The sequence below is a fragment of the Trichosurus vulpecula genome, chromosome 5, assembly GCF_011100635.1.
Source record: "Trichosurus vulpecula isolate mTriVul1 chromosome 5, mTriVul1.pri, whole genome shotgun sequence".
In the NCBI taxonomy this organism is placed as follows: domain Eukaryota; kingdom Metazoa; phylum Chordata; class Mammalia; order Diprotodontia; family Phalangeridae; genus Trichosurus; species Trichosurus vulpecula.
Window position 1 is genome coordinate 248,808,542 of NC_050577.1, and position 17,036 is coordinate 248,825,577.

The 17,036-nt window shown below is 36.4% G+C and overlaps 1 protein-coding gene across 1 annotated transcript in view; it reads left to right on the top strand.

Annotated features, from left to right (window-relative positions):
• Window positions 1-17,036, top strand: part of PTPRB (protein tyrosine phosphatase receptor type B) — a 165,442-nt gene that overhangs the window by 5,729 nt on the left and 142,677 nt on the right. Inside the window, exon 3 of the mRNA XM_036759249.1 lies at window positions 7,769-8,019. Coding sequence (XP_036615144.1) covers window positions 7,769-8,019 — 251 coding nt within the window. The remainder of the gene's footprint in view (window positions 1-7,768; window positions 8,020-17,036) is intronic.

The window sequence follows — 17,036 nt, forward strand, 5'->3', positions numbered from 1 at the left end:
AAATACATTGCCTATTTTTTCAATAAAAACCTAAAGTCAGACAGCCCTGGTCTGAATGATACCAGGCATCCATGGAGCTAAAAAAATGTGTATGATTAACTGAATGTTTACACTTGGTAGTCAGCTACTTGGCAGTTGGTACTATGTCATCTGGTGTCATCTGGATATCACCATTGTCATTTAGTGCTACTCCTACTTAAAACTTAAACTTCTTCTTTAGCAACCACCAAAAATTATTATTCAGCCTCTGAAACTTTCATGACCAGGAGCTCACCACCAGTCAACCAACTGACATTCATTGTTCAAAAGAGTGCTGTGTAACAGCAAAACTTGGTAATCTGGGTTCACAGACCTTCTCTAACACCAGACTCTATGACTATGAGCCAGTTAGTTAATGTTTTTGAGCTTTAATTTTTCCATCTGTAGAACAGGGATAATAAACTTTTTCCATCTACTTCGCAGTATTGTAGTAAAGCTCAAATGTGAGAACCCATATAAGACACTTCGTGAACTTTATCATATATGTGTGTACAGTTATTCCTTCTACATCACAGGGATTAGGGGTGGGACACAGGCACCTCTGTGATCAGGAAAATCTGTGTAAAATTTTTTGGCCCTCCCTTCATACCAACAAAGACATCTGAATTATTATGGTACTAAAAGATAAAATATTATACAATACAGATATTTTATGCTTTTCTGAATTTCTAAACTTTTTCTTTGTTGTTTGCTGTCCTTCATATATTATCTGTGACTTCCACAAAACTCCAAAAAAATTCCCATTTAATTTCCTATGCCGACTCACGATATATCAAAACCACGATGGGGAAAGTCGGGATGAGGAAGAGATAATTGTATATACATACACATACATAGATATATATATATACACACATACATATATACATATATGCACATATATGTGTGTACATATATATTGTTGTTGTTTTACTCAATGCCTACTGCAGCTGCCTGCACGTCTAATTTTGTATGCTCTGATCAGGGGTAATTTTTCCACTATTTCAAAAATGTTGTTGAACTAGTAGACATTCTGCTGGTGTACTTTTCAATTTAATACACAGACCACAATTGCATAACTACTACTCTGTTATATTTCATTTGTATTCACTTTACCAGAAAATCAAGACCTTTTCCATAATGGAATATTACATCAGTCATATGTTAAGAGGGGGAATTTCATTAGTGATCATAACATTTAGTGACCCACCCCCCCCCCGACTAGAAAGAACTGAGAGAGTATGCAGAGGGATTTTTCTCTAGGCTCAGATCATGGCTACATTAAATAACCACCCCAGTAGAATGTGAAATTTTTGAGGTTAAGAAAAGTTTCATTTTTGTCTTTATACCCCGAGGCCCAACACAGTTGCTAACGTGTAGATGCTTAATAAATGTTCACTTGAGTATTGAAGACAAATTGGCTGTCCTCATACCTAGAGCCTTCTCCCTCTTCATCTCTGTCCGCTGGCCTCCTTCAAGTCCCAGCTAAAATCTCATATTCTTCAAGAGGCCTCCTTAATTTTAGCTCCTTCCCTCTGAGACTGACCCCAATTTAGCCTGTCTATATCTTGTCTGTACGTAGTTGTTTGCATGCTATCTCCCTCATTTGATTGTAACCTTCAGGAGAGCAAGAACTATAGAAAACAATCCGTTCTTTGTATCTCCAGCATTTAGATAGGGGTTGGGAACCTGAAGCCTCAAGGCCACATGTGGCCCTCTAGGTTCTTGAGTGTGGCCTTTTGACTAAATCCAAATTTTACGGAACAAATCCTTTTACTAAGGGGATTTGTTCTGTGAAGTTTGGATTCAGTCAAAGGGCCACACTTGAGGACCTAGAGAGCCACATGTGGCCTTGAGGCCACAAGTTCCCCACCCCTGGTTAGTACATGAGCATATTGCAGGTGCTTAATAAATGCTAGTTGACTGACTAAGGTATATTCTTTTTTAGGTTTGTTACTTCTTTGAATATTCTTTTAATGAATTAATTAACTACAAATAATTTATTATGCACTTAGTATGTGCAAAATAATCAACCATATGATAGTCTGATCAATTTATAAGGAAGCCTGAGATGACTGGCTCAGCTTTGCTTCCATTCTATCATTTAATTTTCCTAGAGAAAAGTTTCCCCCAACTTTTTTTCAGTCTCAGATCTATCTGTAAACTTTCTCGAATGTGCTAAGCTATTCATCTTGCTTCCTCCTTCCCCTTACCCTACCTTCAATCCATCCATCCACTGGTTTGACCAGCTAACTTACACAAATGTAATCGCACATAGACATAAACAAGAGGTTTTTCCTTCTCTACTCCTATCTCTATTTCTCTCTATATATATCATCTCTCCATCTCTCATCTCGTATCTCTCTATAATCTTTCTCCATGTCTCTCAGCTCTATCTCATCACATACATATCCTTTTCCTGCCTGTCTCACTCACCTCCACTGGAAATAGCCATGAGGAAAGAAGATACATAAGGCTTTAACATGGATACACCAAAATTGTTTTTATTGCTCATCCTTCTTTTCTGAAGAAGACCAAAGTAATCTTCATCAAAGGTAGCCAAAATATTATGATTCATTGGTTAGGAACCAATAGTACAGATATGGTTGTATTCATTGGCTTATTCTCATTTGCACTTGGATGCTTAACCCCACTGTGACTTAGTTTGCCTATTTGTCAAAGGGTGAATTACATTTAATACTCATTTGACAGACTGCTAAATCTGTCACCATCTACCAATAAGCTATACTGAAGGTATAATTAATGGAGTGCAAATTATTTTCTACTTGCTCTAAAGGAATTGTTACTAACATGAGAAGAGCAAATGCCCCTAGAGGCCTCTTAAATGTTCTTTAAGTATTTTGGAAGGGATAGTATATGCTAAACTATATGCCATCATCATCTTCTTCATCCTCATGAGAGATGACAGTGAATAGCAAGCTGGCCTTGAAGCCAGTTAGACCTGGGTTCAAGTCTAGCTACTGACAAATACTGCTTGTATAATAACTCTGGGTTAGTCCCCTAACTTCTCAGTGCCCCTAGACAACTCTAAGATTTTAAGTTATAAAGAAATTATTATCCTTATTTGGTAGAAGGAGCATCCTCATTGAGGAGCTACCAATATCAAAGAAATCACAGGTCCAATTCCTATCCCTGTCCCATTATTATAATGGCATTAAAAGCCTGTTTCTATTAACTATTATCTTTAATCCTATCATAGATTAATATATGTGTATATATATATGCACATACACATATATATGCACAGATATATGTATGTTTTGAGAAAGGTAGTACATTGGAACCGTATTTTAATGCTATCTTTTCAGGACTATGCAAGGTAACTGCCTTCATAAGATCAGAGATTTAGAACTTGAAATGACCTTCTTGCTTGGATGTAGTCAATCCCTCTCCTTCATTTAATAGAAGGTGAAACTAAAATCTAGAAAAGTGAGGTGATTTACCCAAGGTCACACAGATTGTAAGTTGAAGAGTCAAGATTCAAATTTATATTCTCAGACTTCAACACACTTTCACTGTACTATGCTGCTACCCATAAAAAAAATCACAACTCTCTTCTGAATTGGATTTCACTTGTCTCTCAGACATAGCCTTTTCAAGCATGGGACCTAGATGATTTTATTTTATTTTGGAGGGGAGAAGGCAGGGCAATTGGGGTTAAGTGACTTGACCAAGATCACACAGCTAGTGAGTGTGTCAAGTATCTGAGACTAGATTTGAACTCAGGTCCTCTGGACTCCAGGGCTGGTGCTCTACTCACTGTGCCACCTAGCTGCACCCCCCCAAGATGATTTTAAAAGGCTAATTGAAAACATATTCACAAATTAAAGAATATGGGAATTTAAAAATATTTTAAAGTCATTTTTACTAAACTCCTTGGATTGAAACTCAAGATAAACATACCTTCTAACTATACTCTATAAAAGAAGAATGCTATAGTGAGGGAAGTGTAATATCAATGAAAGTAATATTGAATCTTTTAAACTCTTTGTGTATTTTTCTAGTATATGAATAAATTTCTCTTTTAATATTGTAAATATCCTAGCCACTATATCATGAAATATATAACATATCTTTTTTAAAAATTAATTTTTTACCACTAACACATCCAACTCTCCAATATTTACGTATATAATTTTGGACCACTTTTTCCCATAAGGAGCTCAGATTGTATAAATGACTTATTGGGAGATAATAGAGTATATTTCTAGGATAGGGACTTTGACTCCTCCTTTCCTCTTTCAAAATCCCAAGACATGCACAAAAGATATCAATGCATCCCAAATGTAGCTCTCATCAGGTTTATAGCTAAAGTCCCTAAGATTGGAGAAACTAGAAGCTAAAGTTGATATGATTTTCCTGTTTCCTAAATAGTGTAATGTGAGTGCTAAAAACATAGACACAAAATGAAGGGGAATGAGTCTAGAATCCTCCCTAGTTCCTTCTTTGAGAAAAATCTTGTGGCTATTGATGGAAAAATAGAACTTTTTGGTTTACAGTTGTGATATACATGCATATATATATACATATAATGTGTGTTTACATATATGTATATATATCATTCAAAGAAAATTATAGACATCATCTTTAAAACTTGCTTAAAGAAACTCAAAAACTAATAAGATGGCCTTATTCACAGAAAAGCCTTTAGAAAGGGTTTCTAAACTATTGCTCTAACATTCATGGTAGCTTTGCTTCATCAATTGCATTAAATATGTGAGTTGACACGTAAAACAATGATGTTCATCTCAGGATGAAACCTTATGAACTACTACTTATGGTGCAGAGGCAATCATAGGCTGATGTGCTAAGACATCATAATTACACACTAGGTAATCATATTTGGAAGCTTCTGTGTTTCCTAAGCCACTCATTAAATCTTTTTGGAGGATTGGAGAGCTAAAATTGTCCTCGATGATAGTCATTCCAATGAGCAGCACAGGGCAAATCTCATTACAACAAACAAAACATCTCTGAGGATTTCAGAACCCAAGCTAATGATCACTTCAACATTTCAAGCAACATTCGATAAAACAAAATTGTATTTCCTCAAATCCTCTTACAAAATGAGTGAGGTGTAAGAAAATAAAGAAGGAAGAAAACAAAATTTAGTCCACCTAAAGAACATGGCTGGTTCCAGAGTCAAATAATCAACAAACATTTCTAAAACATCAACTCTGTGCCAGTACCTGTTCTAGGTAGGTTCATTGTAAGTGTTGATCTATTGCAAGGTCATATACTGTCATATAAAAGGTATACCAATGAGTAAATAAGTGCCCCTAAACTGTTTTCTCCAAGTGGCTCCCTATGCCCCCAGAAGTCATCTGATCATAGAATCCTAAAGCTAGAAGAGACCTGAGAGCTCATTTCAGTCATACCCTAACACCCCAAAATATGAGTCCCCTCCAGACATTCCAACAGGACGTGAGAGAGAGAGAGAGAGAGAGAGAGAGATTGAGAACGAGAGAGAGAGTGCACAAAAGGCTAATTATGCAGAAACTTCCATAGATTTGTCCATCAGCTATGATCATTACTATACACTACCCTCTGGCTTCAACAACTGGAGGAAAGAAATGTCTATGGGGAGAGAGAGAACTTCCTCCATGAAAATATGAAGACAGAAGGCAGTGGTGTAGTCACTAACATTTTCCCCAAAGTAGTAGCTTCTCAACTTTTGCAAGTTTATGTTGGGTTTTGTGTCCTTGGAATCTTGACCTCTGGTCAATGATGGTGCAGACTGGTTAAATGTGGCTACTTGACCACACTTTTAAGGAGCTTCCTAGATACAACTCTTGGAACTCTGCACATCCGTGTAGCATATTTTGAAAATTAGCAAATAGAATTTAGGCAAATCCAATGCAAAAAACAAAAACAGTGACAATATATTTGAAAGTATGTTTACCTTGTAAAGCAAAGCAAAAATGAAATTAATAGGCCACACTTTTCTTTCTCCTAATTGATTCACCCAACCCTCAAAGGAAAGAACATGGACCTAAGAGTCAATGAGAACTGAGTTGTCGTTCTGGCTTTGTAAGTAACTAGCTAGGCAACCACAACACCTCTCTGGGCCTCAGTCTGCTCAACTTGCAACATGTAAAACTAAATTATCTCTTAGATCCTTTCTAGATTTAGCATTTTACTATTTGATAAAGCACACATTTTAGCAAGAAAATTAAATGGGGTTTCTGTATAAAAATTTGAATGAGTAAGTAAACAGAGATCACAGCTATTTTCCTACATGAATAATCAGTGGTAGTTAAGATGTGTCACTGCTATTTATGAGATGCCCACAACTTTCCAAGGGATGTTCAAAATAAGGATCTACAATAAAAAAGGTCCTAGGAGATACAATTTATAATGAAGACTATCTTTAAAATAAATCCAGGGGTTTTCTTGCTTTTCCATAGAACTCCAGACTGATAGTGAATAGAGAACCAGTCTTAGGGTCAGGAAGACCTGAATTCAAGACCTGTCACCAAAACAGTGGCTCTATGGCCCTGGGCAAGTTACTTAACTTTTCAGTGTTACGGGTGACTCTAAAACTGCAAATTGCAGAGATAGTGCTGACTTGTAGGTGTAGAAGAAGTTTCTCATCTGGAGTTCTCTGCCTAGATGAAACCATTGGTCTGGTTCCCCAAAAATTAACAAATCAGCCCTAAACATAGAATTGAAATCACTCTAGTGTATTTCTGACAACACTGAGTGGCTTTTAAAAGCAATGTCCACAATTCTCCCCACTCTAGAAAAAAAAACATTCCCAGATATGGGTTGTGTTGAAAAGAATCAAGAGGCAATGGTGCAGTGGATAAAGTGGTGACCTCAGAGTCAGGAAGATCTGGGTTCAGGTCCTACTTCCATTAGATTGTAAACTCCCTGAGGATGGGAACTATCTTTTGCTTCCTTTTGTATCCCCAGTGCTTAATACAGTGCCAGGTCCATAATAGACATTTACTAAATGCTTGTTGGTTGATTGATCAATCTCCCAGTGCTCTAGACAACATGAAGACTATAATTTGTAGAGAAGGTCTCAACTTGCATTGGTAAAGGGCAGTTTTCCTCATCTGGGTGGTTCTTTTTTTCACATTTAGTTATTTTATTTTTAATTTATGGAATAAAAATAAGCATTTCCATAACATAAAATAAAAAAGATGATTGCACATGAAACTGCAAACCTATTATGTATGACTTACTATTCCTTTTTAATATATAATAAAGTTATCATGTAAATTTCTTTTTTTCTTTCCCTACCCCCTGCCCTAGAAATGAAAACACTGGTCTCTTCCCTAGGCCTCTATCCCCCCCACCAAATCAGAAAGTTAGATGAGGCAGCTTGATTCCACCACATAGGATATATTACCAAGGGTGGGTAACCTGTGTCCTTGAGGCCACATGTGGCCTTCAAGGTCCTTGGATGTGGCCTTTTGAATGAGTCCAAGCTTTACAGAACAAATCCTTTTATTAAGGGGATTTGTCCTGTGATGTTTGGATTCAGTCAAAGGGCCGCACTTGAGGATCTAGAGGGCCACACATGGTCTCGAGGCTGCAGGTTCTCCACCCCAGCATTAGACTAATGTGGTTTTTCACAGAACTGTAGTTTAGAATACATGTCTGGTACTTTAACACATCTGTGATAATAGGGTTTTTCTCCTTACTAAGTAAAATTGTTCATTCTTTGGTGAGACAGTTAAATATGAGGTTGATTTTAGCCACTCTCCTTTATTCTCTTCAGCTCACCAGGGTGGAGAAGCTTTAGCAAGGATCACTAGAAACACCAGTCCTCCAAAGATCCCCATTACCATAAATGCTGTTACATATGACCCAAAGAATCTGCTTGGGAATGTCACAGAGGTCCTAGCAAGGGATGCCACCGAAAACTACGCCGTAAGCAGCACCGGGAATCCTCATTTGCAGATGACCAGAATCACAGTAGAACCTTGGGCACAGACGACGACCCAGCAGTACCTCAGCACCACAGCAGAGGTAAGGCAAGAGGAAAAATAGTTTTTATTCTGTGGAGTGTGGTTTGTGAAACCTGAAATTTCGGAAAACTCCCTGAAAGGTTCATTACGCTAAAAATGGTACTAAATGAATAGGGTGGTTACCTCTGGGCTTTCTACCTGCTATGTTTGTAAATGCCTATGTTCTGGGTAAACACAAACCTTTGAAATGTACTTTGAGTTAAAGTATGATGAGGCAAGCATAAATTATGCAACTCAGCTGAGATGCTATCATGAGAATATACTTAATTCTCAACTACCCATGCAAATTATGAGGCAAAAAGATACATAGAATATAAACAATGGAAAATCCAAGAATTTTTACCATTTCACTACAGGACAAAGTGAAAGATGAACAAACATACTACTTTCCCCACTTGTGTCCGGTCCTGACCCCTCTTTCATAGGCTTTAGCTATCAAGCTTCAACTCTGAGACAGATAGAAAGTGTCTTCCCTCCACATACACACACACACACATGCACGCACACACACATATGCACACATGCACACACTCATAGACCATCCACAGATCCAGTATGTTATTCAGAAATATCAACAAACACACATGAGTGAACATATACTCACAGTATTCCTGAATATAGCCAAAGCCATAACTAGGGCATGACAATCAAGGCTTTGCTTCAAGACCCCCAAATGTAAAGGTCACTAGCAGCACTTATTTCTTCAGCAACTTAGAGACAATTGTACATGACACCCAGTTAGCAAGGATAAGTAATGAGAACTGGGAACTATAAGATGCTTTCTCCTTAGTCAGTCACATCCCAGATGAACTCCTCTCTGTCCCCAGCTGCCTCCCCAGCCATGGCTAAAGGCATGCTTCCTACCATTTGTCCCAAGGGTTTTATGCTGGCAGCCCTGAGCACACAGTGCTAGCCATGCTTAGGACCCTAGCATTTTTCTTATAGGCTTTGTTTTTCTCTCTGGACCTGGGCCCCCAACACTGTGTCATATCTTCATGGTTGAAGTACAGCAGGCAGAAGATAAGTGGCGAATTTCCAGGATAAATTCAGAATTAACCAGGATAATTAAGCCCAAATAAATTTAATTTTATTATTTTCATTTCAATTAATTTCATTTCAATATTATTTTAATTTAAAATATATCAATCGACTTTGTTAGGTACAAAGAATTTTAAATAAACATGGTCCCATCCCAGACCAAAAAAAGGTCTAAATTTATTATCATAATCCAAGAATTCCACAGAATACATCTGAATAACTCTTTAAAAAGTCAAAGTACAAACCCAAAACATATACTTATGTTATGTTGGTTTTACATATTATACTAATTATGTATACTATATTGTACATATATATAATACTAATTCTACTAATATAGAATTAATATTTTATTATATAAGTTGGTATTGTGCATTGCACTACTATTATATAGTATAGATTAAATCTATTGAATAGCAAGGATGAATCACTAGCCTTTAAACCTAAAATTTCCTGGTCTAATCTCATTTTGCAGCAGAAGTAGGAAATGATGATCTCTAAGGTCCCTCCAAATTCTCAAATTCTGCAAAATCACTTCAATTATAAATAACAATAGGAAATTCTATGCCTGAGCAATAAAAGGTTGCCTTGGAGCAAAGGTATTATTTTCCATTGATATTCAGCGCTTAACCATAATGAAAACATACAGGATTGTCCTCTCAAAGTTGCCGTAATAAATCGAAGACTTGGGGTTTAAGGAGCCATCAGGTACACTGGGCTTTGAAATGACCTCATCCACACCTTCAGGGCTCAAGCTGATGTTTCTCCTGCAAGCCTCATGAGCCTCCAAACAAGCCCCTACTTAGAGATCTCTGGCCTTGGACAACAAATAGCAGGGTGACTAGTGTTTAATGGATTTTCTCAGATAAATTCACTGCCTTCTCTTCATGATCCCTTTCCTTTCCTCTTCCACCCCTCCCTCAACCTATTGCAAAGTGGCACCAGAATGACACAAAGCCAACAGTCACGTGTGCTTTTTACCCTTGAAGTTATTCCAAGGTCCGCTATACTCATTCAAGTGACAGCTTCTAAGATTGCAGCTTTTCATGACTCTAATACTTTCCTCAAGGCATGATTGTTACGTCATTATTTGAGGCATTAACTTTTACAACAATAAAATATAAACAGCTGTTGTTGGATAAGTTGGAAAGTGAAAGTCAGTCAGCAGTTAAGAGAAAATCCCCTTTCTAAATGGCGTTAGCAATCACAAGAGGCTCTAAGAATGGGCCTCCTGGAAAAGCCCATGAAGATATATTTATTTACAGGACACTGAAACAAGTTTTTAGTTCAGTAAGAGGAAAAAATTGCTCAAGCTGGTTGATTGGAGTTACATATGAAGATTCAAGTCTCTCACTTTTTTTTTCTGACCTACAGAAGGCAATCTGTTCAAATAAATTTTATGCAGAACCGGCTGGTTGCCTTTGGGTCGCTTACACTTAGGTAAAGAGTCTATACCTGACTATACTATAGACAGAAGCTATAGCATAGAAACTACCAAAAATTGCAAATATAGACACATGTGTCAAATACGCCCCATTAATTTGATAGGGACAGCAAATATTTAGCTGAAGGGTAAGATAGTAGAGTGAGATAGGTCAGAATAAATCCATTGCTAATATTATATATATACATATATATATACACACATAAGCATTTGTATATATACATATATGTATATACATAATATACATGTAGATATACATAAGCATACATACATATACATACATGTATACATATACATATATAAATACACTCTGTATACATATATAAACACACTCTGTTTGAATCTTAAACTACAGGATTGTCTCAAATATAACCAGTGAGCAAGGCAGGAAAATCCACCTATCAAGTAGGCTGTCTAATAGCTATAAAAAAGTTGCATCTTCCCTTTTATTGACTATATTCCTGGACTTTCATTAAGGAGGAAAGAGAAAGCCCCCTTCCCATTTCTGGAAGTTCAAAACAAGGTTGCCTGATTCCCAAGTGCCACTTGGGGACCAAAGGATCAATGAAGGGTATGTTCATGGGGACACCTGGAGAAGTTTTGGGGAGTGTCTGTCTTCTGCCATTAACTCAAGGCCCTAGTTATATTCTTCTCATTGTTAGGTAATGTTGGGTAGCAATTCAGTTCCATTTAACCACAGCATAACTTAGGCTTTATAAATGAGTACTTATTTTGAAGATATATGGCTGTAACAAAAGATCATTTCTCCTCAATACTGCAGGGGCACACTTCCCTCTATCCCACATTGGTCTTACAGTAGAGTGGGCTAGTGAAGCACAGTTTCCACATAATATGCATCCCACTGGAAAGGGCCAGTGCACATGACTAGCTCCAGGGGGAGTACTCCAGTCCAAATCTCACTATACATTTACATTTCTTGTATTCATATTGATTTGAATGATTTGCAAGTTTACTACTTCTCTGTTTCATTTGTCCTTTTTGTTGTTTTTTGCATGAATGTCACAAATGTTCCTCTCTGACTTACCTTTTTTTTGTTGATAATTAGGCACTGCTTTATAGGATTTTAAAATTTTATTTTGGGTTGCAATTTGAGATCCTTTGTCATTTGGGATATCCTATTCCATTATTTTTTCAGACTTTTCATGGCTAGAGAATAATCCTGAGTTACTTGAATTGACACTTCCTTTATACTAGAAGGTATTAAAATATTCTGAACCTACATACCCCAAAAAAGAGAATATCCATAGAAGAATGCAAAAAGGAGATTATTATGAAATAGTGTATATACATTCTATGCCACTTTCTTTTTTAAAACATATAATAAATTTTATGTGACTAACGGGTCAGTGTTCTTTTTCTAAATTTCTGTGCTCTTCTGTACATTTTAGAAATTACTCATGCCTTCTCTTTTTTTTTGACATTACTATTTCTAATCCCCCTTTTTTGATCCCTCTCCCACAGTTAAGACCTGGGAGAAGGAGGGGAAAAAATTCCCTCAAACAGATAAGCATAGTTAAGCAAAACAAATCCTCAAAGTGTTCATATCTAAAAATATGTGCCTCTCTGTACCTTATATCCATAACCCCTCTGACAAGAGATGTGCAAACATGCTCTAGGTTTTCTGGCTTTGCTGGTGCCAGGGAGGGGAATCACTTTTATTACCCTTGGGTTTCTGGCTGACTTTCTGTGCAATTCTGGAATGGAAGAAGTTACTTGCTGCATCTTGGTATTGGATTTATTAACCATTATTCAGTCTGACATGAATTTCATTCATCAATTTCTTATATGAACTGATGCTGAGTGAAATTGGGGGATTTAATCACTTATAATGTCAAATGTGGGTTTTTTACTGTTAGCAATTTGTCAATTTTATCAACCAATACTTTGTCACATATATCCAAATGTTCTGGGCAGTTTTCATGCATCATTTCCTGTAGTATTTCAAATAGTCTAGTTCTCCTTGGAAACATATGATCCTTAAGTTATCTCTGAGAAATCCTGTCTTTGAGATCATTCATTTTGGCTTGTATAGAATTTATATGATCTTTTGAAGTTGTCTTTTTCTTCTCTTCTTCCAAGTTTTCTTCTGCGTTGCTATTTTAAGTTCCCAATCTGCCATTCTTTTTTTCAGAACCTCATCTATTTTGATGAGAAACTTTATCATGTGTTTTAAGTTCTCCATCTTATTGTTTGGCTTTGATTAACTCATTTTTGAGAGCCGTGATTTTAAGCCTAATTTCAGCCCTAGTTTCTTTTCTTAAATGTGTTTGTCTTTTGAAAATATCCTTCTTGTTCCATGATTTCAGAGGAATCATAATTCTCTTTGTCATTTTTGGAGTAAGAGTTCATTGTCTTCCAAAGCATAATTCACCTTCAATGTTGTACTCATTTCCCTCTTTTTATTATTCTCCCTGTTCGTTTGTTAAATAAGCCATGAAAAAAATTGTAATCAGGAGCATGGAATACACGCTATCTGTGAGGTGAATAGGGAGAGCTACTAGAAGGACCTGTGGTTCCATTAATTAAAGGAATTCCCAGGTTACAAAACTCCCTCTGCTGATTCAGGTCAGCATTTTCTGTGCAACTTAAAGTCTTAGAGAGTTGCCTAGAGGACTGAAGTGAATTTACCCAGGGTTAAGCATTCATTGTATATTGAGATGCAGGACTTGAACGCAGATTTTCCTAGATTTGATGTCAACTCTATCCACTATGCCTCTGAATGATGAATATTCAAGTGTATAATACATACATATATGTGCCAAAAAGAAGAAATGGACACTGAATCTTTTTTTGGAGGAGTTGAGTCATTCGGGTTAAAGGACTTGCCCAGAGTCACACAGCTATAGTGAGTATCAAGTGTCTGAGGCCAGATTTGATCTCAGATCCTCCTGACTCCAGGGTCAGTACTCTATCTACTGTGCCCAGCTGCCACTGAACACTGAATCTTGATGGAGATTTACCCAGAATGACTAAAACATTGTTATATTTTATGTGTTAAAATTAATTCTTTTAATTGTAAAAAAGTCACAAAGCAATTTAGTTTTAATGATGTTAAGTATTAATTGTATAATGTATCATCTAAAAAACTGTCATTTCTCCTATGTTTAGGAGAGGGAAGGAGGGAGGTAGACGGAGAGAGGGAGAGGGAGGGGGAGAGAGAGAGAGAAACACAGATACCCAGCAGATATCTGGAGTTGAAATCCCCCATGGCTGCTATAACATGTTTCCATGCCAGATGTGTGATCTTTTTCTCCTTTCAACCAAGTGTTTTCTTCTAAAGTATTACCACAATATCCCCTTTGATTCTTTCTCTACCAATTTTTCTTTGATTCTTTCTCTACCAATTTCTCTACCAATTCTGTCAAATCCTCCCCATCAAACTTCCCTTTCAGATCATGAAAATCTTCTCAATATATACAACTACTCCAAGATCCCTTTTATCCATTCTGTTCATTTTGAAAAATGAATTTTGTGAATTTTTAAAATCCTGAACTCAACCAAAAAAGACATTTCCATTCACATATAAAAAAGAAAATATATGTGAACAATGAATATCTATTTCATGCCACTTGAATTTTTAAAAAGGTATATAATAAATTCTGCATGATACTTTCAAAACTGTTCTCATCTATGTTTCCTTCTGAACTTTCTTCTGTTCTCCTTTGTACTTTAAAAAATTATTCAATGGCCCTCTCTTTTTTTTGACATTGATGAAATTACAAGTTCCATACCACAAAGTCTCAGTGCTACCCATAAGGTCAAATTTGCCTCCCCACCTTAAGATTTCTAGTTCAGCTTTTTGATTGCCCATTTGTGTATAACTATCTGGTCATGATTTTTATTTCTGACTCTTTTAGATATTATCTCCTGTGAATTACTGGTCCTAGATTATCAGTTTTATATCTTCCCCTTCAAATTCCATTTAGAGGCATTTTAATATGTTTGTGATATATATGTACACACACACACACGCACACACAAGCCCTCACTGGTTGCATTCCACCCTTAACAAAGAGCCTCTCTGTCTTCAAGAGATCCAAATCTCATTCTCAAAGATCATCTTTTTAATCAGTTGCTCATTTTGCAAATAGATGTTTCTCTTCCAAAGCCTTCATCTTCAGTTGGCAAGGGAGATAGAAAAAAATACCCTTCAATCTTTAGTTTCTTGCCTTGGGCTTCATAATCTATTATTTTTCTATTTTCTTTCCACTGATATCATCTATGGTATCATTGGTATAATTTATCTCTATATGAACTATTCAGAGTAATCATTGATCACCCAATTTGACAGGTCACTGGAACATTTCCATCTCGTCTTGGATATATGCCTTGCTAAGACAAGACATCTCTTTATTGTTCATAGGTGCCTTCATAGCAGACAATTGTCTGTCTCAGTATCTGTCTCTACTCTCAACAAAGTCACTAACCACCTTCATCTACTCATTACCTGGAGCACAAGACACTACATCTACCTCAGAGACTCCAACCCCATCTTCTATGGAAAGAGGCACACACCCATTCTATGGCTCCAAATGTTTGGTATTCCTTCTTCCCTCCCTTCTCTTTGCCCAATTCTTATCATAGGATCATAGATTTAGATTTAAAAGAGGCTATAAAGGTCATAGTGTTCAACAGCTCATTTTGCAGTTTAAAAATTTGAGGCTAATAAAAGTAAGATGACTTATTCATGATCACACACCTAATAAACATCCATTAGAATTTGATTGTCTCCAAGTCTAATACACTACCCACTATAACATGACACCTTTTCCCCCTTCTACATCCTAACATGGGTTATGATTCCCTTCTGCCTCTTAAGGTTACTTTTTCTTTGTTTTTCCTTTGAAATACTTTTTCTATTCTTTCAATGAATATTTCATTGTTCTTGATAACCTGGAAAAGAGAGATTAATGTAGTCCTTTAAGTATATACTTTAGAGTGGAGATCAGCAAGTACTTTGTTGATACCTAGTTGTTTGGCACTGATAGAAATACAAATATAGCATGCTCTGTAGGCAACATAAAGATCCCCTTACCTTTTATGCTTGCTATTCATGTAAAGTGGGGGGAAATGAGAGGAGTGAACTAGGATGCACTCGAGCCTGGTAATCATTATATTACAAAGCAGAATTACATTGAATTATATGGTGAAGCCCATGGCCAGGGTCATGACAAGGTGTTCTATATATGGACTCAGACTGTTTCAGTTCACAACTAATAAAAGCTATCTAGAAGCATTAACTTGAATGGTCTTGGGGGAAGGAAGGTAGAAGGAGAAGTGAATGGAAGTTCAGGGTGTAGTTTCCATCTCTTTAATTTTAAATATGTACACATATATGTACATATATAAATTTATTTTTAACATTCTTTTCTTTATAATTTTGGGTTCCAGATTCTCTCCTTCCTTACCACCCTTCCCCAACCCACTGAGAAGTCAAACAGTATATCAGTTATACATGTGAAATCATGCAAAACATATTTTGATTTTGGCCAGATCACCAAAAAAAGCTAAAAAATTATATTTCAGTTTGCACTCAGAGTTCCTCAGCTCTCTCTCTAGAGGTGAATAGCATTTTTCAGCACTATGGAATTGCCTTGGATCACTGCGTTTATCAAAGTAGCCAAGTCTTTCAGAAGTTGATCATCATTACAACATTGGTCTTAATGTGCACAATGATCTCATATAGGTCTTTCATGTTTTTTTTTCTGAACCCCCCCCCTTCATCATTTCTTATACCAAAATGGCACTCCATCACAATCATATAACACAACTTGTTCAGCCATTCCCCAATTGATGAGCATCCCCTTAATTTCTAATTCTTTTCCAACACAAAAAGAACTACTACAAATATTTTTGTACGTAGAGATACTTTTTATTTTGGTGGTTTGGGGGTACAGACCAATAGTAGAATCTCTGAATGAAAGGATATGCACAATATTATAGCCCTTTGGGTATAGTTCCAGATTATTTCCCAGAATTGTTGGACCAGTTCACTACACAAATAGTTCATTAATGTACCTATTTTCCTCATCCCCTGGAGCATTTGTCATTTCTGAAAGGTGCAAAGTAGTATCTCAGAGTTGTTTTAATTTGCATTTCTCCAACAAATAGTGATTTAGAGCATTTTAAAATATGACTATAGATAGCTTTGAGTTCTTCTGAAAACTACCAGTTCATAACCTTTGGTCATTTATCAGTTGGGGAATGGCTCTTACTTTTATAAATTTGACCCAGTTGAGAAATGAGACCTTTATCAAAAAAAGTTGCTATAATTTTTATATTACTTCATTATCTAAGGTTCCTTATAGCAAAATGTAGTTTCCCTGATTATCTCTTTCAATTGTGTCTAATTTTATTTTTGCTTTGTCTGAGATCATAGTTGCTACCCTTGCCTTTTTTTCTTCAACTGAAGCATAATAGATTCTGCTCCAGCCCTTTATTTTGGGATCTTTCTATCCCAAGTATATCTCTTATACACAACATATTTTTGGAATCTGGTTTCTAGTCCATTCTGC